The 18,437-nt window shown below is 51.9% G+C and overlaps 1 protein-coding gene across 1 annotated transcript in view; it reads left to right on the forward strand.

Annotated features, from left to right (window-relative positions):
* LOC124025813 (GPI-anchor transamidase-like) overlaps positions 1–18,437 on the forward strand; it is a 28,834-nt gene that overhangs the window by 1,270 nt on the left and 9,127 nt on the right. The window contains exons 4-8 of the mRNA XM_046339136.1: positions 277–412; positions 2,199–2,310; positions 2,737–2,833; positions 10,677–10,794; positions 14,470–14,580. Coding sequence (XP_046195092.1) covers positions 277–412; positions 2,199–2,310; positions 2,737–2,833; positions 10,677–10,794; positions 14,470–14,580 — 574 coding nt within the window. The remainder of the gene's footprint in view (positions 1–276; positions 413–2,198; positions 2,311–2,736; positions 2,834–10,676; positions 10,795–14,469; positions 14,581–18,437) is intronic.

An 18,437-nucleotide genomic window follows, 5' to 3' on the forward strand; every position in this document is an offset into this window, starting at 1 on the left:
GAGTGAGGGCTGGTTAGGGGATGCTGAGAGAAGCAGGTGAGTGAGGACTGGTTAGGGGATGCTGAGAGAAGCAGGTGAGTGAGGACTGGTTAGGGGATGCTGAGAGAAGCAGGTGAGTGAGGACAGGTTAGGGGATGCTGAGAGAAGCAGGTGAGTGAGGACTGGTTAGGGGATGCTGAGAGAAGCAGGTGCCATACTCAGGTCAAATATGGACATGTTATAACTGATCCCTCCCTCTCTCTTTACTTCCTTCCTCCCTCCCTTCCTTCTCTCCAGTCACATAGTTTTGATGCTGGCAGACGACATGGCGTGTAACCATAGAAACCCGAAGCCGGCCACGGTGTTCAGTCACAAGAACATGGAGCTCAACGTGTATGGAGATGACGTAGAGGTGGATTACCGTGGTTACGAGGTGAGTGTGTTACCACTCACACCAAGACCCTCCCCTTGCCACTCACCAAGCCCCTCCCCTTGCCACTCACACCAAGACCCTCCCCTTGCCACTCACACCAAGACCCTCCCCTTGCCACTCACACCAAGCCCCTCCCCTTGCCACTCACACCAAGCCCATCCCCCTGCCACTCACACCAAGCCCCTCCCCTTGCCACTCACACCAAGCCCCTCCCCTTGCCACTCACACCAAGCCCCTCCCCTTGCCACTCACACCAAGCCCCTCCCCTTGCCACACACACCAAGCCCCACCCCTTGCCACACACACCAAGCCCCACCCCTTGCCACACACACCAAGCCCCACCCCTTGCCACTCACACCAAGCCCCACCCCTTGCCACTCACACCAAGCCCCTCCCCTTGCCACACACACCAAGCCCCACCCCTTGCCACTCACACCAAGCCCCTCCCCTTGCCGCTCACACCAAGCCCCTCCCCCTTTGCCAATACAACTGAATACAACAGGTGTAGTTGACCTTACAGTGAAGTGCTGACTTATGAGCCCTTAACCAGTATACAGGGGGTACCGATACAGAGTCAATGTGGTGGCTATATACAGGGTGTTACGGTACAGAGTCAATGTGGAGGCTATATACAGGGTGTTACGGTACAGAGTCAATGTGGAGGCTATATACAGGGGGTACCGGTACAGAGTCAATGTGGAGGCTATATACAGGGGGTACGGTACAGAGTCAATGTGGGTGGCTATATACAGGGTGTTACAGAGTCAATGTGGAGGTACAGAGTCAATGTGGAGGCTATATACAGGGGGTACAGAGTCAATGTGGTGGCTATATACAGGGTGTTACGGTACAGAGTCAATGTGGAGGCTATATACAGGGGGTACAGGTACAGAGTCAATGTGGAGGCTATATACAGGGGTACCGGTACAGAGTCAATGTGGAGGCTATATACAGGGGGTACAGGTACAGAGTCAATGTGGAGGCTATATACAGGGTACCGGTACAGAGTCAATGTGGAGGCTATATACAGGGGTACCGATACAGAGTCAATGTGGAGGCTATATACAGGGGGTACCGATACAGAGTCAATGTGGAGGCTATATACAGGGTGTTACCGGTACAGAGTCAATGTGGAGGCTATATACAGGGTATTACGGTACAGAGTCAATGTGGAGGCTATATACAGGGGGTTACGGTACAGAGTCAATGTGGAGACTATATACAGGGGGTACCGGTACAGAGTCAATGTGGAGGCTATATACAGGGTGTTACGGTACAGAGTCAATGTGGAGGCTATACAGGGTGTATGTACATGTAGGTAGAGTTATTAAAGTGACTATGCATAGATGACATCAGAGAGCAGCAGTGTGTAAAGAGAGGGAGGGGGGCACTGTGAATAGTCTGGGTAGCCAGTTGACTAGATGTTCTTATGACTTGGGGGTAGAAGATGTACCTCGCTAGGTCTTCCCTGGTTATTCAGTAATCACCTCTGGACCATCATAACAGGTGTGTGTTGAGTTCAACGTACCAGCCAGACGGATGGGTCATGCTTATCCTGGTATTCATTTATTTCCACGGTGAATACTGACCATCTATAAATAGTACGTGGTTCATCGTGTTGCAGTCAGGGGAAACGTAACAGCCCGGGGAATGATTGTTTTCTCTCTCTGTCTCTGTCTCTCTGTCTGTCTCTGTCTCTGTCTGTCTCTGTCTGTCTCTGTCTGTCTCTGTCTCTCTCTGTCTCTGTCTGTCTCTGTCTCTCTGTCTGTTTCTGTCTCTCTCTCAGGTGACCGTTGAGAACTTCCTTCGTGTGCTGACGGGAAGGCTGCCACCCAGCACGCCGCGGTCTAAACGCCTCCTCTCTGACGACCACAGCAACATCCTCATCTACCTCACTGGTACGCGCACACACACACACAGGCAGACACACACACACACACACGCCAGGCACACACACACACACGCAGACACATGCCAGGCACACACACACACACGCAGACACACGCCAGGCACACACACACACACACACACACTCAGGCAGACACACACACACAGGCAGACACACGCCAGGCACACGCCAGGCACACACACAGGCAGACACACGCAGGCAGACACACGCAGGCAGACACACGCCAGGCACACACACACACGCTCGGCAAACACACATCAGACATGCACACGCTAAACACACACACCAGGCAGACGCACACACCAGACACGCACACACGTACGTAACAGAGAGACACACACACACACGGATGCACACACATACATACATACGCGGGCACAGTGCTTGATTGATGAATGTATTGATTGATTGACAGGTCACGGTGGGAACGGCTTCCTGAAGTTCCAGGACTCTGAAGAGATCAGCAACGTGGAGCTGGCCGATGCCTTTGAACAGATGTGGACTAAGAGAAGGTAAGGGGGGATGAGGTTGAGGAGGGAGAGAAGGGGAGGTTGAGGAGGGAGAGAAGGGGAGGTTGAGGAGGGAGAGAAGGGGAGGTTGAGGAGGGAGAGAAGGGGAGGTTGAGGAGGGAGAGAAGGGGAGGTTGAGGAGGGAGAGAAGGGGAGGTTGAGGAGGGAGAGAAGGGGAGGGAGAGAAGGGGAGGGAGGGAGGGAGGGAGAGAAGAGGGAGAGAAGGGGAGGGAGGGGAGGGAGGGAGAGAAGAGGGAGAGAAGGGGAGGTTGAGGAGGGAGAGAAGGGAGGTTGGGGAGGGAGAGAAGGGGAGGGAGGGGAGGGAGGGGAGAGAGAGGGAGAGAAGGGGGAGGTTGAGGAGGGAGAGAAGGGGAGGGAGAGAAGGGGAGGGAGGGAAGGGGGAGGGAGAGAAGAGGGAGGGGAGGGAGGGAGAGAAGAGGGAGGGAGGGAGGGAGAGAAGAGGGAGGGAGGGAGGAGAGAAGAGGGAGGGAGAGAAGAGGGAGAGAAGAGGGAGGGAGAGAAGAGAAGAGAGAGGGAGAGAAGGGGAGGGAGAGGGAGGGGAGGGAGAGGAGAGGGAGGGAGAGGGAGGGAGAGGGAGAGGAGAGGGAGGGAGGGAGAGAAGAGGGAGGGGAGGGAGGGAGGGAGGGAGGGAGAGAAGAGGGAGGGAGGGAGGGAGAGAAGAGGGAGGGAGGGAGGGAGAGAAGAGGGAGGGAGGGAGAGAAGAGGGAGGGAGGGAGAGAAGGGGAGGGAGAGGGAGGGAGAGGAGAGGGAGAGGGAGAGGGAGGGGAGGGAGGGAGAGAAGAGGGAGGGAGAGAAGAGGGAGGGAGAGAAGGGGAGGGAGAGAAGGGGAGGGAGAGAAGGGGAGGAAGAGAAGGGGAGGGAGAGAAGGGGAGGGAGGGGAGGAAGGGGAGGAAGAGAAGGGGAGGGAGAGAAGGGGAGGAAGGGAAGGGAGGGGAGGGAGAGAAGGGGAAGGGAGGGAGGGGGAGGGAGAGAAGGGGAGGAAGGGAGGGGAGGGAGAGAAGGGGAGGGGAGAAGAGGAAGGGAGGGAGGGAGGGAGGGAGAGAAGAGGGAAGGGAGGGAGGGGAGGGAGGAGAGAAGAGGGAAGGGAGGGGAGGGAGGGAGAGAAGAGGGAAGGGAGGGGAGGGAGGGAGAGAAGAGGGAAGGGAGGGGAGGGAGGGAGAGAAGAGGGAAGGGAGGGAGGGAGGGAGAGAAGAGGGAAGGGAGGGAGGGAGGGAGAGAAGAGGGAGGGGAGGGAGGGAGAGAAGAGGGAGGGGAGGGAGAGAAGAGGGAGGGGAGGGAGGGAGGGGGAGGGAGGGAGTCACAGCATCACCGTGACTTTGTCCCCTTCTGGCCCGCGGTGCTTTCATTAGGAGGTTTAACACACACCGCAGCCCACACGAAGACGCCACACACTTAAGGCGATAAAGGACGTGGGGACATAAGTAGTTCTCAATGTAAAAATGCTGCATTAAAACATGTCAACACCTGCATTAGGACACGTCGACACCTGCGTTAGGACACGTCAACACCGTCGTTAGGACACGTCGACACCTCCGTTAGGACACGTCGACACCTCCGTTAGGACACGTCGATACCGTCGTTAGGACACGTCGACACCTGCATTAGGACAAGTCGACGCCTGCGTTAGGACACGTCGACACCTCCGTTAGGACACGTCGACACCTCCGTTAGGACACGTCGACACCTCCGTTAGGACACGTCGACACCGTCGTTAGGACACGTCGACACCTCCGTTAGGACACGTCGACACCGTCGTTAGGACACGTCGACACCGTCGTTAGGACACGTCGACACCGTCGTTAGGACACGTCGACACCGTCGTTAGGACACGTCGACACCTCCGTTAGGACACGTCGACGCCTCCGTTAGGACACGTCGACGCCTCCGTTAGGACACGTCGACGCCTCCGTTAGGACACGTCGACGCCTCCGTTAGGACACGACGCTCCGTTAGGACACGTCGACGCCTCCGTTAGGACACGTCACGCCTCCGTTAGGACACGACGCCTGCGTTAGGACACGTCGACGCCGGCGTTAGGACACGCCGGCGACACGCCGGCGTTAGGACACGTCGACACTGCGTTAGGACACCGCTCGTTAGGACACGTCGACGCCTCCGTTAGGACACGTCGACGCCTCCGTTAGGACACGTCGACGCTCCGTTAGGACACGTCGACGCCTCCGTTAGGACACGTCGACGCCTCCGTTAGGACACGTCGACGCCTCCGTTAGGACACGTCGACGCCTCCGTTAGGAGACGTCGACGCCTGCGTTAGGACACGTCGACGCCTGCGTTAGGACACGTCGACGCCTGCGTTAGGACACGTCGACGCCTCCGTTAGGACACGTCGACCCCGTCGTTAGGACACGTCGACACCGTCGTTAGGACACGTCGACACCGTCGTTAGGACACGTCGACACCGCCGTTAGGACACGTCGACACCGCCGTTAGGACACGTCGACACCGCCGTTAGGACACGTCGACACCTCCGTTAGGACACGTCGACACCGTCGTTAGGACACGTCGACACCGTCGTTAGGACACGTCGACACCTCCGTTAGGACACGTCGACACCTTACTCGGCATTCCAGAGGTGTGTTTGATCTGCGGATAGCCACCTAAACATCCCTCTTATGCCTGACTGAAGTGAGTTCGGGAAAAAAATGAAAATATTCATCTTGGAAATAGTTTTCACAAACTGAGTCTAAACTCAGAATCCAATAGGCTTCTCAAAAACAACAGGGTCAATCAATGTGGTAGGATGTTGATTGGTGATTTCCTACATTTATTTAAGTTCCATCGTGTAGCCTGATTTCAGATGTGTCCATGTTAACGGGATTATTGGAAATCCTCCTTGTAAAGCATGTAAACGTTTTAAACTATTATATGACTTTTTCCACGTTTTGTTACATCCTTATTCTAAAATTGATTAAACATTTATCAATCTACCCCATGATGACATCACAATACCCCATGATGACATCACCCGTGGTCCTTCTGTAGCTCAGTTGGTAGAGCATGGCGCTTGTAACGCCAGGGTAGTGGGTTCGATTCCCGGGACCACCCATACGTAGAATGTATGCACACATGACTGTAAGTCGCTTTGGATAAAAGCGTCTGCTAAATGGCATTTATTATTATTATTATTATTATTATCACAATACCCCATGATGACATCACAATACCCCACGATGACATCACAATACCCCATAATTACATCACCCCATAATGACATCACAATACCCCATAATTGACATTTACATTTACATTTAAGTCATTTAGCAGACGCTCTTATCCAGAGCGACTTACAAATTGGTAAATGACTATTGTAGTTGGAAATGGCAGATTTGTTATGGAATATCTACATTGGCCGTACAGAGGCCCATTATCAGCAACCATCACTCCCGTATTCCAATGGCACGTTGTGTTAGCTAATCCAAGTTTATCATTTTAAAAGGCTAATTGATCATTAGAAAACCCTTTTGCAATTATGTTAGCACAGCTAAAAACTGTTCTTATGATTATAGAGGCAATAAAACTGTCCTTCTTTAGACTAGTTGAGTATCCAGAGCATCAGCATTTGTGGGTTCGTTTGCAGGCTCAAAATGGCCAGAAACAAAGACCTTTCTTCTGAAACTCATCAGTCTATTCTTGTTCTGAGAAATGAAGGCTATTCCATGCGAGAAATTGCCAAGAAACTGAAGATCTCGTACAACGCTGTGCACTACTCCTTCACAGAACAGCGCAAATGGTCTCTAACCAGAATAGAAATAGGAGTGGGAGGCCCCGGTGCACAACTGAGCAAAAGGACAAGTACATTAGAGTGTCTAGTTTGACAAACAGACACCTCACAAGTCCTCAACTGGCAGCTTTATTAAATAGTATCCTCAAAACACAAGTCTCAACATCAACAGTGAAGAGGTGACTCTGGGATGTGGCCTTCTAGGCAGAGTTGTGAAGAAAAAGCCATATTACATTTACATTTAAGTCATTTAGCAGACGCTCTTATCCAGAGCGACTTACAAATTGGTGCATTCACCTTATGACATCCAGTGGAACAGCCACTTTACAATAGTGCATCTAAATATTTTAAGGGGGGGGAGGGGGGGTGAGAAGGATTACTTTATCCTATCCTAAGTATTCCTTAAAGAGGTAATGACAGAGAAAAGGTTTTTAGACATGTTTGCAAATATATTAAGAACAAATACCTTATTTACATAAGTTTTCAGACCCTTTGCTGTGAGACTCAACAGTTTCCATTGATCATCCTTGAGATGTTTCTACAACTTGATTGGAGTCCACCTGTGGTAAATTCAATTGTTTGGACATGATTTGGAAAGGCACACACCTGTCTATATAAGGTCCCACAGTTGACAGGTGCATGTCCTTCTGTAGCTCAGTTGGTAGAGCATGGCGCTTGTAACGCCAGGGTAGTGGGTTCGATCCCTGGGACCACCCATACGTAGAATGTATGCACACATGACTGTAAGTCGCTTTGGATAAAAGCGTCTGCTAAATGGCATATATTATTATTATTATATTATGTCAAAGCAAAAACCAAGCCATGAGGTCGAAGGAATTGTCCATAGACCTCCGAGACGGGATTCTGTCGAGGCACAGATCTGGGGAAGGGTACCAACAAATGTCTGCAACGTTTAAGGTCCCCAAGAACACAGTGGCCTCCATCATTCTTAAATGGAAGAAGTTTGGAACCACCAAGACTCTTCCTAGAGCTGGCCGCCCGGCCAAACTGAGTAATTGGGGGAGAAGGACCTTGGTCAGGAAAGTGACAAAGAACCCAATGGTCACTCTGACAGAGCTCCAGAGTTCATCTGTGGAGATGGGAGAACCTTCCAGAAGGACAACCATCACTGCAGCCCTCCACCAATCAGGCCTTTATGGTAGAGTGGACAGACTGAAGCCAATCCTCAGTAAAAGGAACATGACAGCCCGCTTGGAGTTTGCCAAAAGGCACCTAAAGGACTCTCAGACCCTGAGAAACAAGATTCTCTGGTCTAATGAAACCAAGATTGAACTCTTTGGCCTGAATGCCAAGCGTCACGTCTGGAGGAATACTGGCACAGTTCCTACGGTGAAGCATGGTGGTGGCAGCATCATGCTGTGGGGATATTTTTCAGCGGTAGGGACTGGGAGACTAGTCAGGATCGAGGGAAAGATAAACGGAGCAAAGTACAGAGAGATACTTGACGAAAACCTGCTCAGGACCTCAGACCTCAGAAGGTTCACCTTCCAACAGTGCGCTCTAACCAAGGTAGCCAGGTGCCAGGTGTTTCCTCTGACACATTGGTGCGGCTGGCTTCCGGGTTGGAGGCGCGCTGTGTTAAGAAACTGTGCGGCTTGGTTGGGTTGTGTATCGGAGGACGCATGGCTTTCAACCTTTGTCTCTCCCGAGCCCGTACGGGAGTTGTAGCGATGAGACAAGATAGTACCTACTAACAATTGGATAACACGAAATTGGGGAGAAAAGGAGTTTAAAAAAATGTATAAAATAAAAAATTAGTAGCTGTGCAGAAACTCTCCCCATACAACCTGACAGAGCTTGAGAGGATCTGCAGAGAAGAATGGGAGAAACTCCCCAAATACAGGTGTGCCAAGCTTGTAGCTTCATCCCCAAGAAGACTCAAGGCTGTAAGTACTAAAGGTGCTTGAACAAAATACTGTGTAAAGGGTCTAATTTTTTTTTAGAATTATGCATTTGCACATTTAAAAAAATAACTGTTGTGTCATTATGGGGTATTGTGTGTAGATTTGATGAGGATACTTACATTTTTTTTAGAATAACACAGAATCCAAACCGGCTGCGTGCGCCATCGTGCATGTATGTATTTTGTCCCCCGACACCAAACGTGATCACAACACGCAGGTTAAAATATCAAAACAAACTCTGAACCAATTACATTAATTCGGGGACAGGTCGAAAAGCATTGAACATTTATGGCACTTGCTAGCTAATTTGTCCTATTTAGCCAGCTTGCTGTTGATCGCTAATTTGTCATGGGATATAAACATTGAGTTGTTATTTTTTACCTGAAATGCACAAGGTCCTCTACTCCCGACAATGAATCCACACATAAAACGGCCAACCGAATCGTTTCTAGTCATCTCTCCTCCTTCCAGGATTTTTCATCTTTGAACTTATATGGTGATTCGCTACTAAACTTTCATAGTATTACCACGACGACCGAAAACACAGTTAGTCTTTCAATCAGCCACGTGGGTATAACCAATTAGGAGATGGAACGTGGGTATCTGTTCCTATAAACCCATGAGGAGATGGGAGTGGCAGAACTTGCTTCGCGATCTGCGTCACTGATAGAACTGACTTCTCCACCTCAGGTGACGCGAGTGGTATAGTCAGGGTGTAAGGTTTTTAATGTAACAAAATGAGGAAGTCAAAGGGTATGAATAATTTACAAATGCACTGTATTTATTTGGACAGTGAAGCTAAATACTAATTATGGATAATCATGAATGAATCTTGAAAAGTGTATGCTAACTAAGACATGCTAACCTCTCAGCATTACAATAACAGAAGAAGTTAGCATACCCCCAAGACACGCTAACCTCTCACCATTACAATAACAGGGGAAGTTAGCATACCCCCAAGACATGCTAACCTCTCACCATTACAATAACAGGGGAGGTTAGCATTTTATATCATACCTCCAAGACATGCTAACCTCTCACCATTACAATAACAGGGGAGGTTATTATATTATATCATACCCACAAGACATGCTAACCTCTCACCATTACAATAACAGTGGAGGATAGCATTTTATATCATACCCCCAAGACATGCTAACCTCTCACCATTACAATAACAGGGGAAGTTAGCATTTTATATCGTACCCCCAAGACATGCTAACCTCTCACCATTACAATAACAGTGGAAGTTAGCATTTTATATTGTATCCCCAAGACATGCTAACCTCTCACCATTACAATAACAGTGGAAGTTAGCATTTTATATTGTATCCCCAAGACATGCTAACCTCTCACCATTACAATAACAGTGGAAGTTAGCATTTTATAATGTATCCCCAAGACATGCAAACCTCTCACCATTACAATAACAGGGGAGGTTAGCATTGTATATCGTACCCCCAAGACATGCTAACCTCTCACCATTACAATAACAGGGGAAGTTAGCATTTTATATCATACCCCCAAGACATGCTAACCTCTCACCATTACAATAACAGTGGAAGTTAGCATTTTATATCATACCCCCAAGACATGCTAACCTCTCACCATTACAATAACAGGGGAAGTTAGCATTTTATATCATACCCCCAAGACATGCTAACCTCTCACCATTACAATAACAGGGGAAGTTAGCATTTTATATCATACCCCCAAGACATGCTAACCTCTCACCATTACAATAACAGGGGAAGTTAGCATGTCTTGGGGGTTTGATATTTATGCCTCTGTAACATTCTTATTCATTATTCACGATTCCTTCAGGACTATCCGTAATCATGGTAGCATCCACATTAATGTAGTGTTCAGAAACATATTTTATTCTTATTTACAATAAAAGTGACTCAAATTATACAATATATTATTAACCATTAATTTCTGTTGGGCACAAAATAATCTGAAACACAACCAAAACAAACAGCAAATTCATCCAACAAGTTTGTTGCGTCACAAGCTTGATGTAATCATCGTCTGCTAGGAATTATGGGACCAAATACTAAGCGTTGTAAGACATTTCATCTCAAATTCAAAATGTTTATAGAGTATAGAGACAATTTTTTTTTACATATATTATACGTGTCTGTGTCTGTGTTCTCAGGTACAATGAGCTGCTGTTCATCATTGATACGTGTCAGGGAGCCTCCATGTATGAGAGATTTTACTCTCCTAACCTCATGGCCCTGGCCTCCAGTCAAGTAGGAGAGGACTCCCTGTCGGTAAGTAACCAGAACACACACACCTGGCCTCCAGTCAAGAAGGAGAAGTAACATGGTAGTAGCTCCGTGTTGTCCTCTATGGTGTGGACATGGTAGTAGCTCCATGTTATCCTCTAAGGTGTTGACATGGTAGTAGCTCCGTGTTGTCCTCTATGGTGTGGACATGGTAGTAGCTCCGTGTTGTCCTCTATGGTGTCGACATGGTATTAGCTCCGTGTTGTCCTCTATGGTGTTGTCGACATGGTAGTAGCTCCGTGGTGTCGACATGTTAGTAGCTCCGTGTTGTCCTCTATGGTGTCGACATGGTATTAGCTCCGTGTTGACCTCTATGGTGTTGTCGACATGGTAGTAGCTCCGTGTTGTCGACATGGTAGTAGCTCCGTGTTGTCCTCTATGGTGTCGACATGGTAGTAGCTCTGTGTTGTCCTCTATGGTGTCGACATGGTATTAGCTCCGTGTTGACCTCTAAGGTGTTGTCGACATGGTAGTACCTCCGTGTTGTCCTCTAAGGTGTTGTCGACATGGTAGTAGCTCCGTGTTATCCTCTATGGTGTTGACATGGTAGTAGCTCCGTGTTGTCCTCTAAGGTGTTGTCGACATGGTAGTAGCTCCGTGCTGTCCTCTATGGTGTGGTTGACATGGTAGTAGCTCCGTGTTGTCCTCTAAGGTGTTGTCGACATGGTAGTACCTCCGTGTTGTCCTCTAAGGTGTTGTTGACATGGTAGTAGCTCCGTGTTGTCCTCTAAGGTGTTGTCGACATGGTAGTAGCTCCGTGTTGTCCTCTAAGGTGTTGTCGACATGGTAGTAGCTCCGTGTTGTCCTCTATGGTGTTGTTGACATGGTAGTAGCTCCGTGTTGTCCTCTGTGTTGTTGACATGATAGTAGCTCCGTGTTGTCGACATGGTAGTAGCTCCGTGTTGTCGACATGATAGTAGCTCCGTGTTGTTGACATGATAGTATCTCCATGTTGTCTTCTGTGTTGTTGACATGGTAGTAGCTCTGTGTTGTCGACATGGTAGTAGCTCCGTGTTGTCGACATGATAGTAGCTCCGTGTTGTTGACATGATAGTATCTCCATGTTGTCTTCTGTGTTGTTGACATGGTAGTAGCTCCGTGTTGTCGACATGGTAGTAGCTCCGTGTTGTCGACATGGTAGTAGCTCCGTGTTGTCGACATGGTAGTAGCTCCGTGTTGTCGACATGGTAGTAGCTCCGTGTTGTCGACATGGTAGTAGCTCCGTGTTGTCGACATGGTAGTAGCTCCGTGTTGTCGACATGGTAGTAGCTCCGTGTTGTCGACATGGTAGTAGCTCCGTGTTGTCGACATGGTAGTAGCTCCGTGTTGTCGACATGGTAGTAGCTCCGTGTTGTCGACATGGTAGTAGCTCCGTGTTGTCGACATGGTAGTAGCTCCGTGTTGTCGACATGTTAGTAGCTCCGTTTTGTCGACATGGTAGTAGCTCCGTGTTGTCGACATGGTAGTACCTCCGTGTTGTCCTCTATGGTGTTGACATGGTAGTAGCTCCGTGTTGTCCTCTAAGGTGTTGTTGACATGGTAGTACCTCCGTGTTATCCTCTATGGTGTTGACATGGTAGTAGCTCCGTGTTGTCCTCTAAGGTGTTGTCGACATGGTAGTAGCTCCGTGTTGTCCTCTAAGGTGTTGTCGACATGGTAGTAGCTCCGTGTTGTCCTCTAAGGTGTTGTCGACATGGTAGTAGCTCCGTGTTGTCCTCTATGGTGTTGTTGACATGGTAGTAGCTCCGTGTTGTCCTCTGTGTTGTTGACATGATAGTAGCTCCGTGTTGTCGACATGGTAGTAGCTCCGTGTTGTCGACATGATAGTAGCTCCGTGTTGTCGACATGATAGTATCTCCATGTTGTCTTCTGTGTTGTCGACATGGTAGTAGCTCCGTGTTGTCGACATGGTAGTAGCTCCGTGTTGTCGACATGGTAGTAGCTCCGTGTTGTCGACATGGTAGTAGCTCCGTGTTGTCGACATGGTAGTAGCTCCGTGTTGTCGACATGGTAGTAGCTCCGTGTTGTCGACATGGTAGTAGCTCCGTGTTGTCGACATGGTAGTAGCTCCGTGTTGTCGACATGGTAGTAGCTCCGTGTTGTCGACATGGTAGTAGCTCCGTGTTGTCGACATGGTAGTAGCTCCGTGTTGTCCTCTGTAAAGTAAAGTGTGAACAATCCTCCCTCCATAAAACCACTTTACCTATAACCACTGTGATTATCATTGAACGTTTGGACATCTTGAAGAACGATCTGGCCTGAATGGCCATGTACTCTGTTATAATCTCTACCTGGCACAGCCAGAAGAGGACTGGCCACCCCTCAGAGCCTGGTTCCTCTCTACCTGGCACAGCCAGAAGAGGACTGGCCACCCCTCAGAGCCTGGTTCCTCTCTACCTGGCACAGCCAGAAGAGGACTGGCCACCCCTCAGAGCCTGGTTCTTCTCTACCTGGCACAGCCAGAAGAGGACTGGCCACCCCTCATAGCCTGGTTCCTCTCTACCTGGCACAGCCAGAAGAGGACTGGCCACCCCTCATAGCCTGGTTCCTCTCTACCTGGCACAGCCAGAAGAGGACTGGCCACCCCTCAGAGCCTGGTTCCTCTCTACCTGGCACAGCCAGAAGAGGACTGGCCACCCCTCACAGCCTGGTACCTCTGGTCTAACCAGTACACCCAGAAGAGGAGTGGCCACCCCTCAGAGCCTGGTTCCTCTGGTCTAACCAGTACACCCAGAAGAGGACTGGCCACCCCTCAGAGCCTGGTTCCTCTCTACCTGGCACACCCAGAAGAGGACTGGCCACCCCTCAGAGCCTGGTTTCTCTCTACCCGGCACAGCTAGAAGAGGACTGGCCACCCCTCAGAGCCTGGTTCCTCTCTACCTGGCACAGCCAGAAGAGGACTGGCCACCCCTCATAGCCTGGTACCTCTGGTCTAACCAGTACATCCAGAAGAGGACTGGCCACCCCTCAGAGCCTGGTTCCTCTCTACCTGGCACAGCCAGAAGAGGACTGGCCACCCCTCAGAGCCTGGTCACTCTCTACCTGGCATAGCTAGAAGAGGACTGGCCACCCCTCATAGTCTGGTACCTCTGGTCTAACCAGTACACCCAGAAGAGGACTGGCCACCCCTCAGAGCCTGGTTCCTCTCTACCTGGCACAGCCAGAAGAGGACTGGCCACCCCTCATAGCCTGGTTCCTCTCTACCTGGCACAGCCAGAAGAGGACTGGCCACCCCTCAGAGCCTGGTTCCTCTCTACCTGGCACAGCCAGAAGAGGACTGGCCACCCCTCATAGCCTGGTTCCTCTCTACCTGGCACAGCCAGAAGAGGACTGGCCACCCCTCAGAGCCTGGTTCCTCTCTACCTGGCACAGCCAGAAGAGGACTGGCCACCCCTCATAGCCTGGTACCTCTGGTCTAACCAGTACACCCAGAAGAGGACTGGCCACCCCTCAGAGCCTGGTTCCTCTCTAGGTTTCTTCCTAGTTTTTGGCCTTTCTAGGGAGTTTTTCCTAGCCACCGTGCTTCTACACCTGCGCTGCTTGCTGTTTGGGGTTTTAGGCTGGGTTTCTGTATAATCTGCTGATGTAAAAAGGGCTTTCTCAATACGTTAGATTTGATAAGAGTTCCTATGTATGAAACACCATGTATTGTTCTTCCAGCACCAGCCAGACCTGGCTATCGGGGTCCATCTAATGGACAGGTATACATTCTACCTGTTGGAGTTTCTGGAGGATATTCACCCTGCTAGCACCGCTAACATGAATGATCTGGTAAGTCTCTCGCACGCTCTCTACCTCCCTTAGGCCTCTACCTCCCTTAGGCCTCTACCTCTCTGGGACACTGTAAAGTCCATGGAGAATAAGAACACCTCCCAGCTGCCCACTGCACTGAAGATAGAAAACACTGTCACCACTGATAAATCCACCATAATTGAGAATTTCAATAAGCATTTTCCTACAGCTGGCTGGCTACCCCTACCCCGGTCAACAGCACTGCACCCCCAACAGCAACTCGCCCAAGCCTTCCCCATTTCTCCTTCTCCCAAATCCAGACAGCTGATGTTCTGAAAGAGCTGCAAAATCTGGACCCCTATAAATCAGCCGGGCTAGACAATCTGGACCCTTTCTTTCTAAAATTATCTGCCGAAATTGTTGCCACCCCTATTACTAGCCTGTTCAACCTCTTTCGTGTCGTCTGAGATTCCCAAAGATTGGAAAGCAGCTGCGGTCGTAATGTCTGCTCAGTGGGACGACCTGTCCTGATTTGTCATAGACACTTGCTAAAAAACTTTAATGAGCAAGCCTTCCTTCATGACCCGGCCTCTGTAAAATGGTATAGAATCAGCTTGATCCCCTCTGTCGAAGACGCTTGGACCTTCTTTTTTGGTATTTTCAGTGGTATTGTTAATAACAAACACGCCCACATAAAAAAGAAAAGAATTAAAAATAGGTTCAGCCCCTGGTTCGACTGTGATCTTGCAGAGTTACTCCACCTCAAGAACTGCATTTGGTGAAAGGCTCAGCCACGCACACTCAGGATGACTGGCTCTGGTTCAGGCAAATGAGGAATAAGTCCACTCAGGCTATCCGGAAGGTCAAAGGTAGTTACTTTAAGGAGCAGTTCTCTCTCTGTAGGTCTAACCCCTGGAAGTTCTGGAAAACGGTTCAAGACCTGGAGAATAAACCCTCCTCCTCACAGCTGCCCATGTCCCTTAATGTTGATGTGGTTGTTACTGACAAGGAGCACATGGCTGAGCTCTTTAAATCACCACTTCATTAAGTCAGGATTCCTATTTGACTCAGCCATGCCTCCTTACCTGTCCAACATTTCCTCATCTCCCACCCCTTCTAATGCGACTATCCCCGATGCTCCTTCCTCTATTTCCCCTGCCCCGCTACAAAGTTTCTCCCTGCAGGCGGTCACTGAGTCCGAGGTGCTAAAGGAGCTCCTTAAACTTGACCCCAAAAAAACATCTGGGTTAGATGTTATAGACCCTTCTTTAAGGTTGCTGCTCCTATCATCGCCAAGCCAGACAGGAGTGACGGGGGGGGGCAGACAAGGTGCCTGACCTCACAGCTTTGGGCTCTGCTCTCTGTACTCTTCCTCCCTTTATCTTGAGACCTCATGGGGGGGAGAGACGGGGCGTCTTGAGAGCTGATTGAGGGTGGGGGCGCGTCTTGAGACCTGATGGGGCCCTGGTCATAAGTAGTGCATTGTTTAGGGAATAGGGTTCCATTTGTGATGCGTCTAGGACCTTATTACCACCCTCCCTCCCCCTAGGGGTTCTACTGCCCCCTCCTGCTCCTTAGGGGTTCTACTGCCCCCTCCCTCCCCCTGGGGGTTCTACTGCCCCCTCCCTCCCCCTGGGGGTTCTACTGCCCCCTCCCTCCCCCTGGGGTTTCTACTGACCCCCTCCCTCCCCTGGGGTTCTACTGCCCCCTCCCTCCCCCTAGGGGTTCTACTGCCCCCTCCCGCTCCCTAGGGTTTCTACTGCCCCCTCCCCCCCTAGGGGTTCTACCCCCTCCTGCTCCCTAGGGGTTCTACTGCCCCTTCTCTCCCCCTGGGGTTCTACTGCCCCTCCCTCCCCCTGGGGTTCTACTGCCCCCTCCCGCTCCCTAGGGGTTCTACTGCCCCCTCCTGCTTCCTAGGGGTTCTACTGCCCCCTCCCTCCCCCTGGGGTTCTACTGCCCCCTCCCTCCCCTGGGGTTCTACTGCCCCCTCCCTCCCCCTGGGGCTTCTACTGCCCCCTCCTGCTCCCTAGGGGTTCTACTGCCCCTTCCTGCTCCCTAGGGGTTCTACTGCCCCCTCCCTCCCCCTAGGGGTTCTACTGCCCCTCCTGCTCCCTAGGGGTTCTACTGCCCCCTCCTGCTCCCTAGGGGTTCTACTGCCCCCTCCCTCCCCTAGGGGTTCTACTGCCCCCTCCCTCCCCCTAGGGGTTCTACTGCCCCCTCCTGCTCCCTAGGGGTTCTACTGCCCCTTCCTGCTCCCTAGGGGTTCTACTGCCCCCTCCTGCTCCCTAGGGGTTCTACTATCCCCTCCCTCCCCTGGGGTTCTACTGCCTGCTCCCTAGGGGTTCTACTGCCCCCTCCTGCTCCCTAGGGGTTCTACTGCCCCCTCCTGCGCCTAGGGTTCTACTACCCCCTCCCTCCCCCCTGGGGTTCTACTGCCCCCTCCTGCTCCCTAGGGGTTCTACTGCCCCCTCCCTCCCCCTGGGGTTCTACTGCCCCCTCCCTCCCCTGGGGTTCTACTGCCCCCTCCCTCCCCCTAGGGGTTCTACTGCCCCCTCCCTCCCCCTAGGGTTTCTACTGCCCCCTCCCTCCCCCTAGGGTTTCTACTGCCCCTCCCTCCCCCTAGGGGTTCTACTGCCCCCTCCTGCTCCCTAGGGTTCTACTGCCCCCTCCTGCTCCTTAGGGGTTCTACTGCCCCCTCCCTCCCCCTGGGGGTTCTACTGCCCCTCCCTCCCCTGGGGGTTCTACTGACCCCTCCCTCCCCCTGGGATTCTACTGCTCCCTAGGGTTCTACTACCCCCTCCCTCCCCCTAGGGGGTTCTACTGCCCCCTCCCTCCCCCTGGGGTTCTACTGCCCCCTCCTGCTCCCTAGGGGTTCTACTGCCCCCTCCCTCCCCTAGGGGTTCTACTGCCCCCTCCTGCTCCCTAGGGGTTCTACTGCCCCCTCCTGCTCCCTAGGGGTTCTACTGCCCCCTCCTGCTCCCTAGGGGTTCTACTGCCCCCTCCTGCTCCCTAGGGGTTCTACTATCCCCTCCCTCCCCTGGGGTTCTACTGCCTGCTGCCCCCTAGGGGTTCTACTGCCCCCTCCTGCTCCCTAGGGGTTCTACTGCCCCCTCCTGCGCCTAGGGGTTCTACTACCCCCTCCCTCCCCCTGGGGTTCTACTGCCCCCTCATGCTCCCTAGGGGTTCTACTACCCCCTCCCTCCCCCTGGGGTTCTACTGCCCCCTCATGCTCCCTAGGGGTTCTACTACCCCCTCCCTCCCCTGGGGTTCTACTGCCCCTTCATGCTCCCTAGGGGTTCTACTACCCCCTCCCTCCCCTGGGGTTCTACTGCCCCCTCCTGCTCCGTAGGGGTTCTACTACCCCCTCCCTCCCCTGGGGTTCTACTGCCCCCTCCTGCTCCCTAGGGGTTCTACGACCCCCTCCCTCCCCCTGGGGTTCTACTGCCCCCTCATGCTCCCTATGGGTTCTACTACCCCCTCCCTCCCCCTGGGGTTCTACTGCCCCCTCCTGCTCCCTAGGGGTTCTACTGCCCCCTCCTACTCCCTAGGGGTTCTACTGCCCCCTCCTGCTCCCTAGGGGTTCTACTGCCCCCTCCCTCCCCCTGGGGTTCTACTGCCCCCTCCTGCTCCCTATGGGTTCTACTACCCCCTCCCTCCCCCTGGGGTTCTACTGCCCCCTCCTGCTCCCTAGGGGTTCTACTGCCCCCTCATGCTCCCTATGGGTTCTACTACCCCCTCCCTCCCCCTGGGGTTCTACTGCCCCCTCCCTCCCCTGGGGGTTCTACTGCCCCCTCCTGCTCCCTAGGGGTTCTACTGCCCCCTCCTGCTCCCTAGGGGTTCTACTGCCCCCTCCTGCTCCCTAGGGGTTCTATTGCCCCCTCCTGCTCCCTAGGGGT

Source organism: Oncorhynchus gorbuscha, unplaced genomic scaffold (genome assembly GCF_021184085.1).
Source record: "Oncorhynchus gorbuscha isolate QuinsamMale2020 ecotype Even-year unplaced genomic scaffold, OgorEven_v1.0 Un_scaffold_2459, whole genome shotgun sequence".
NCBI classification, from domain to species: domain Eukaryota; kingdom Metazoa; phylum Chordata; class Actinopteri; order Salmoniformes; family Salmonidae; genus Oncorhynchus; species Oncorhynchus gorbuscha.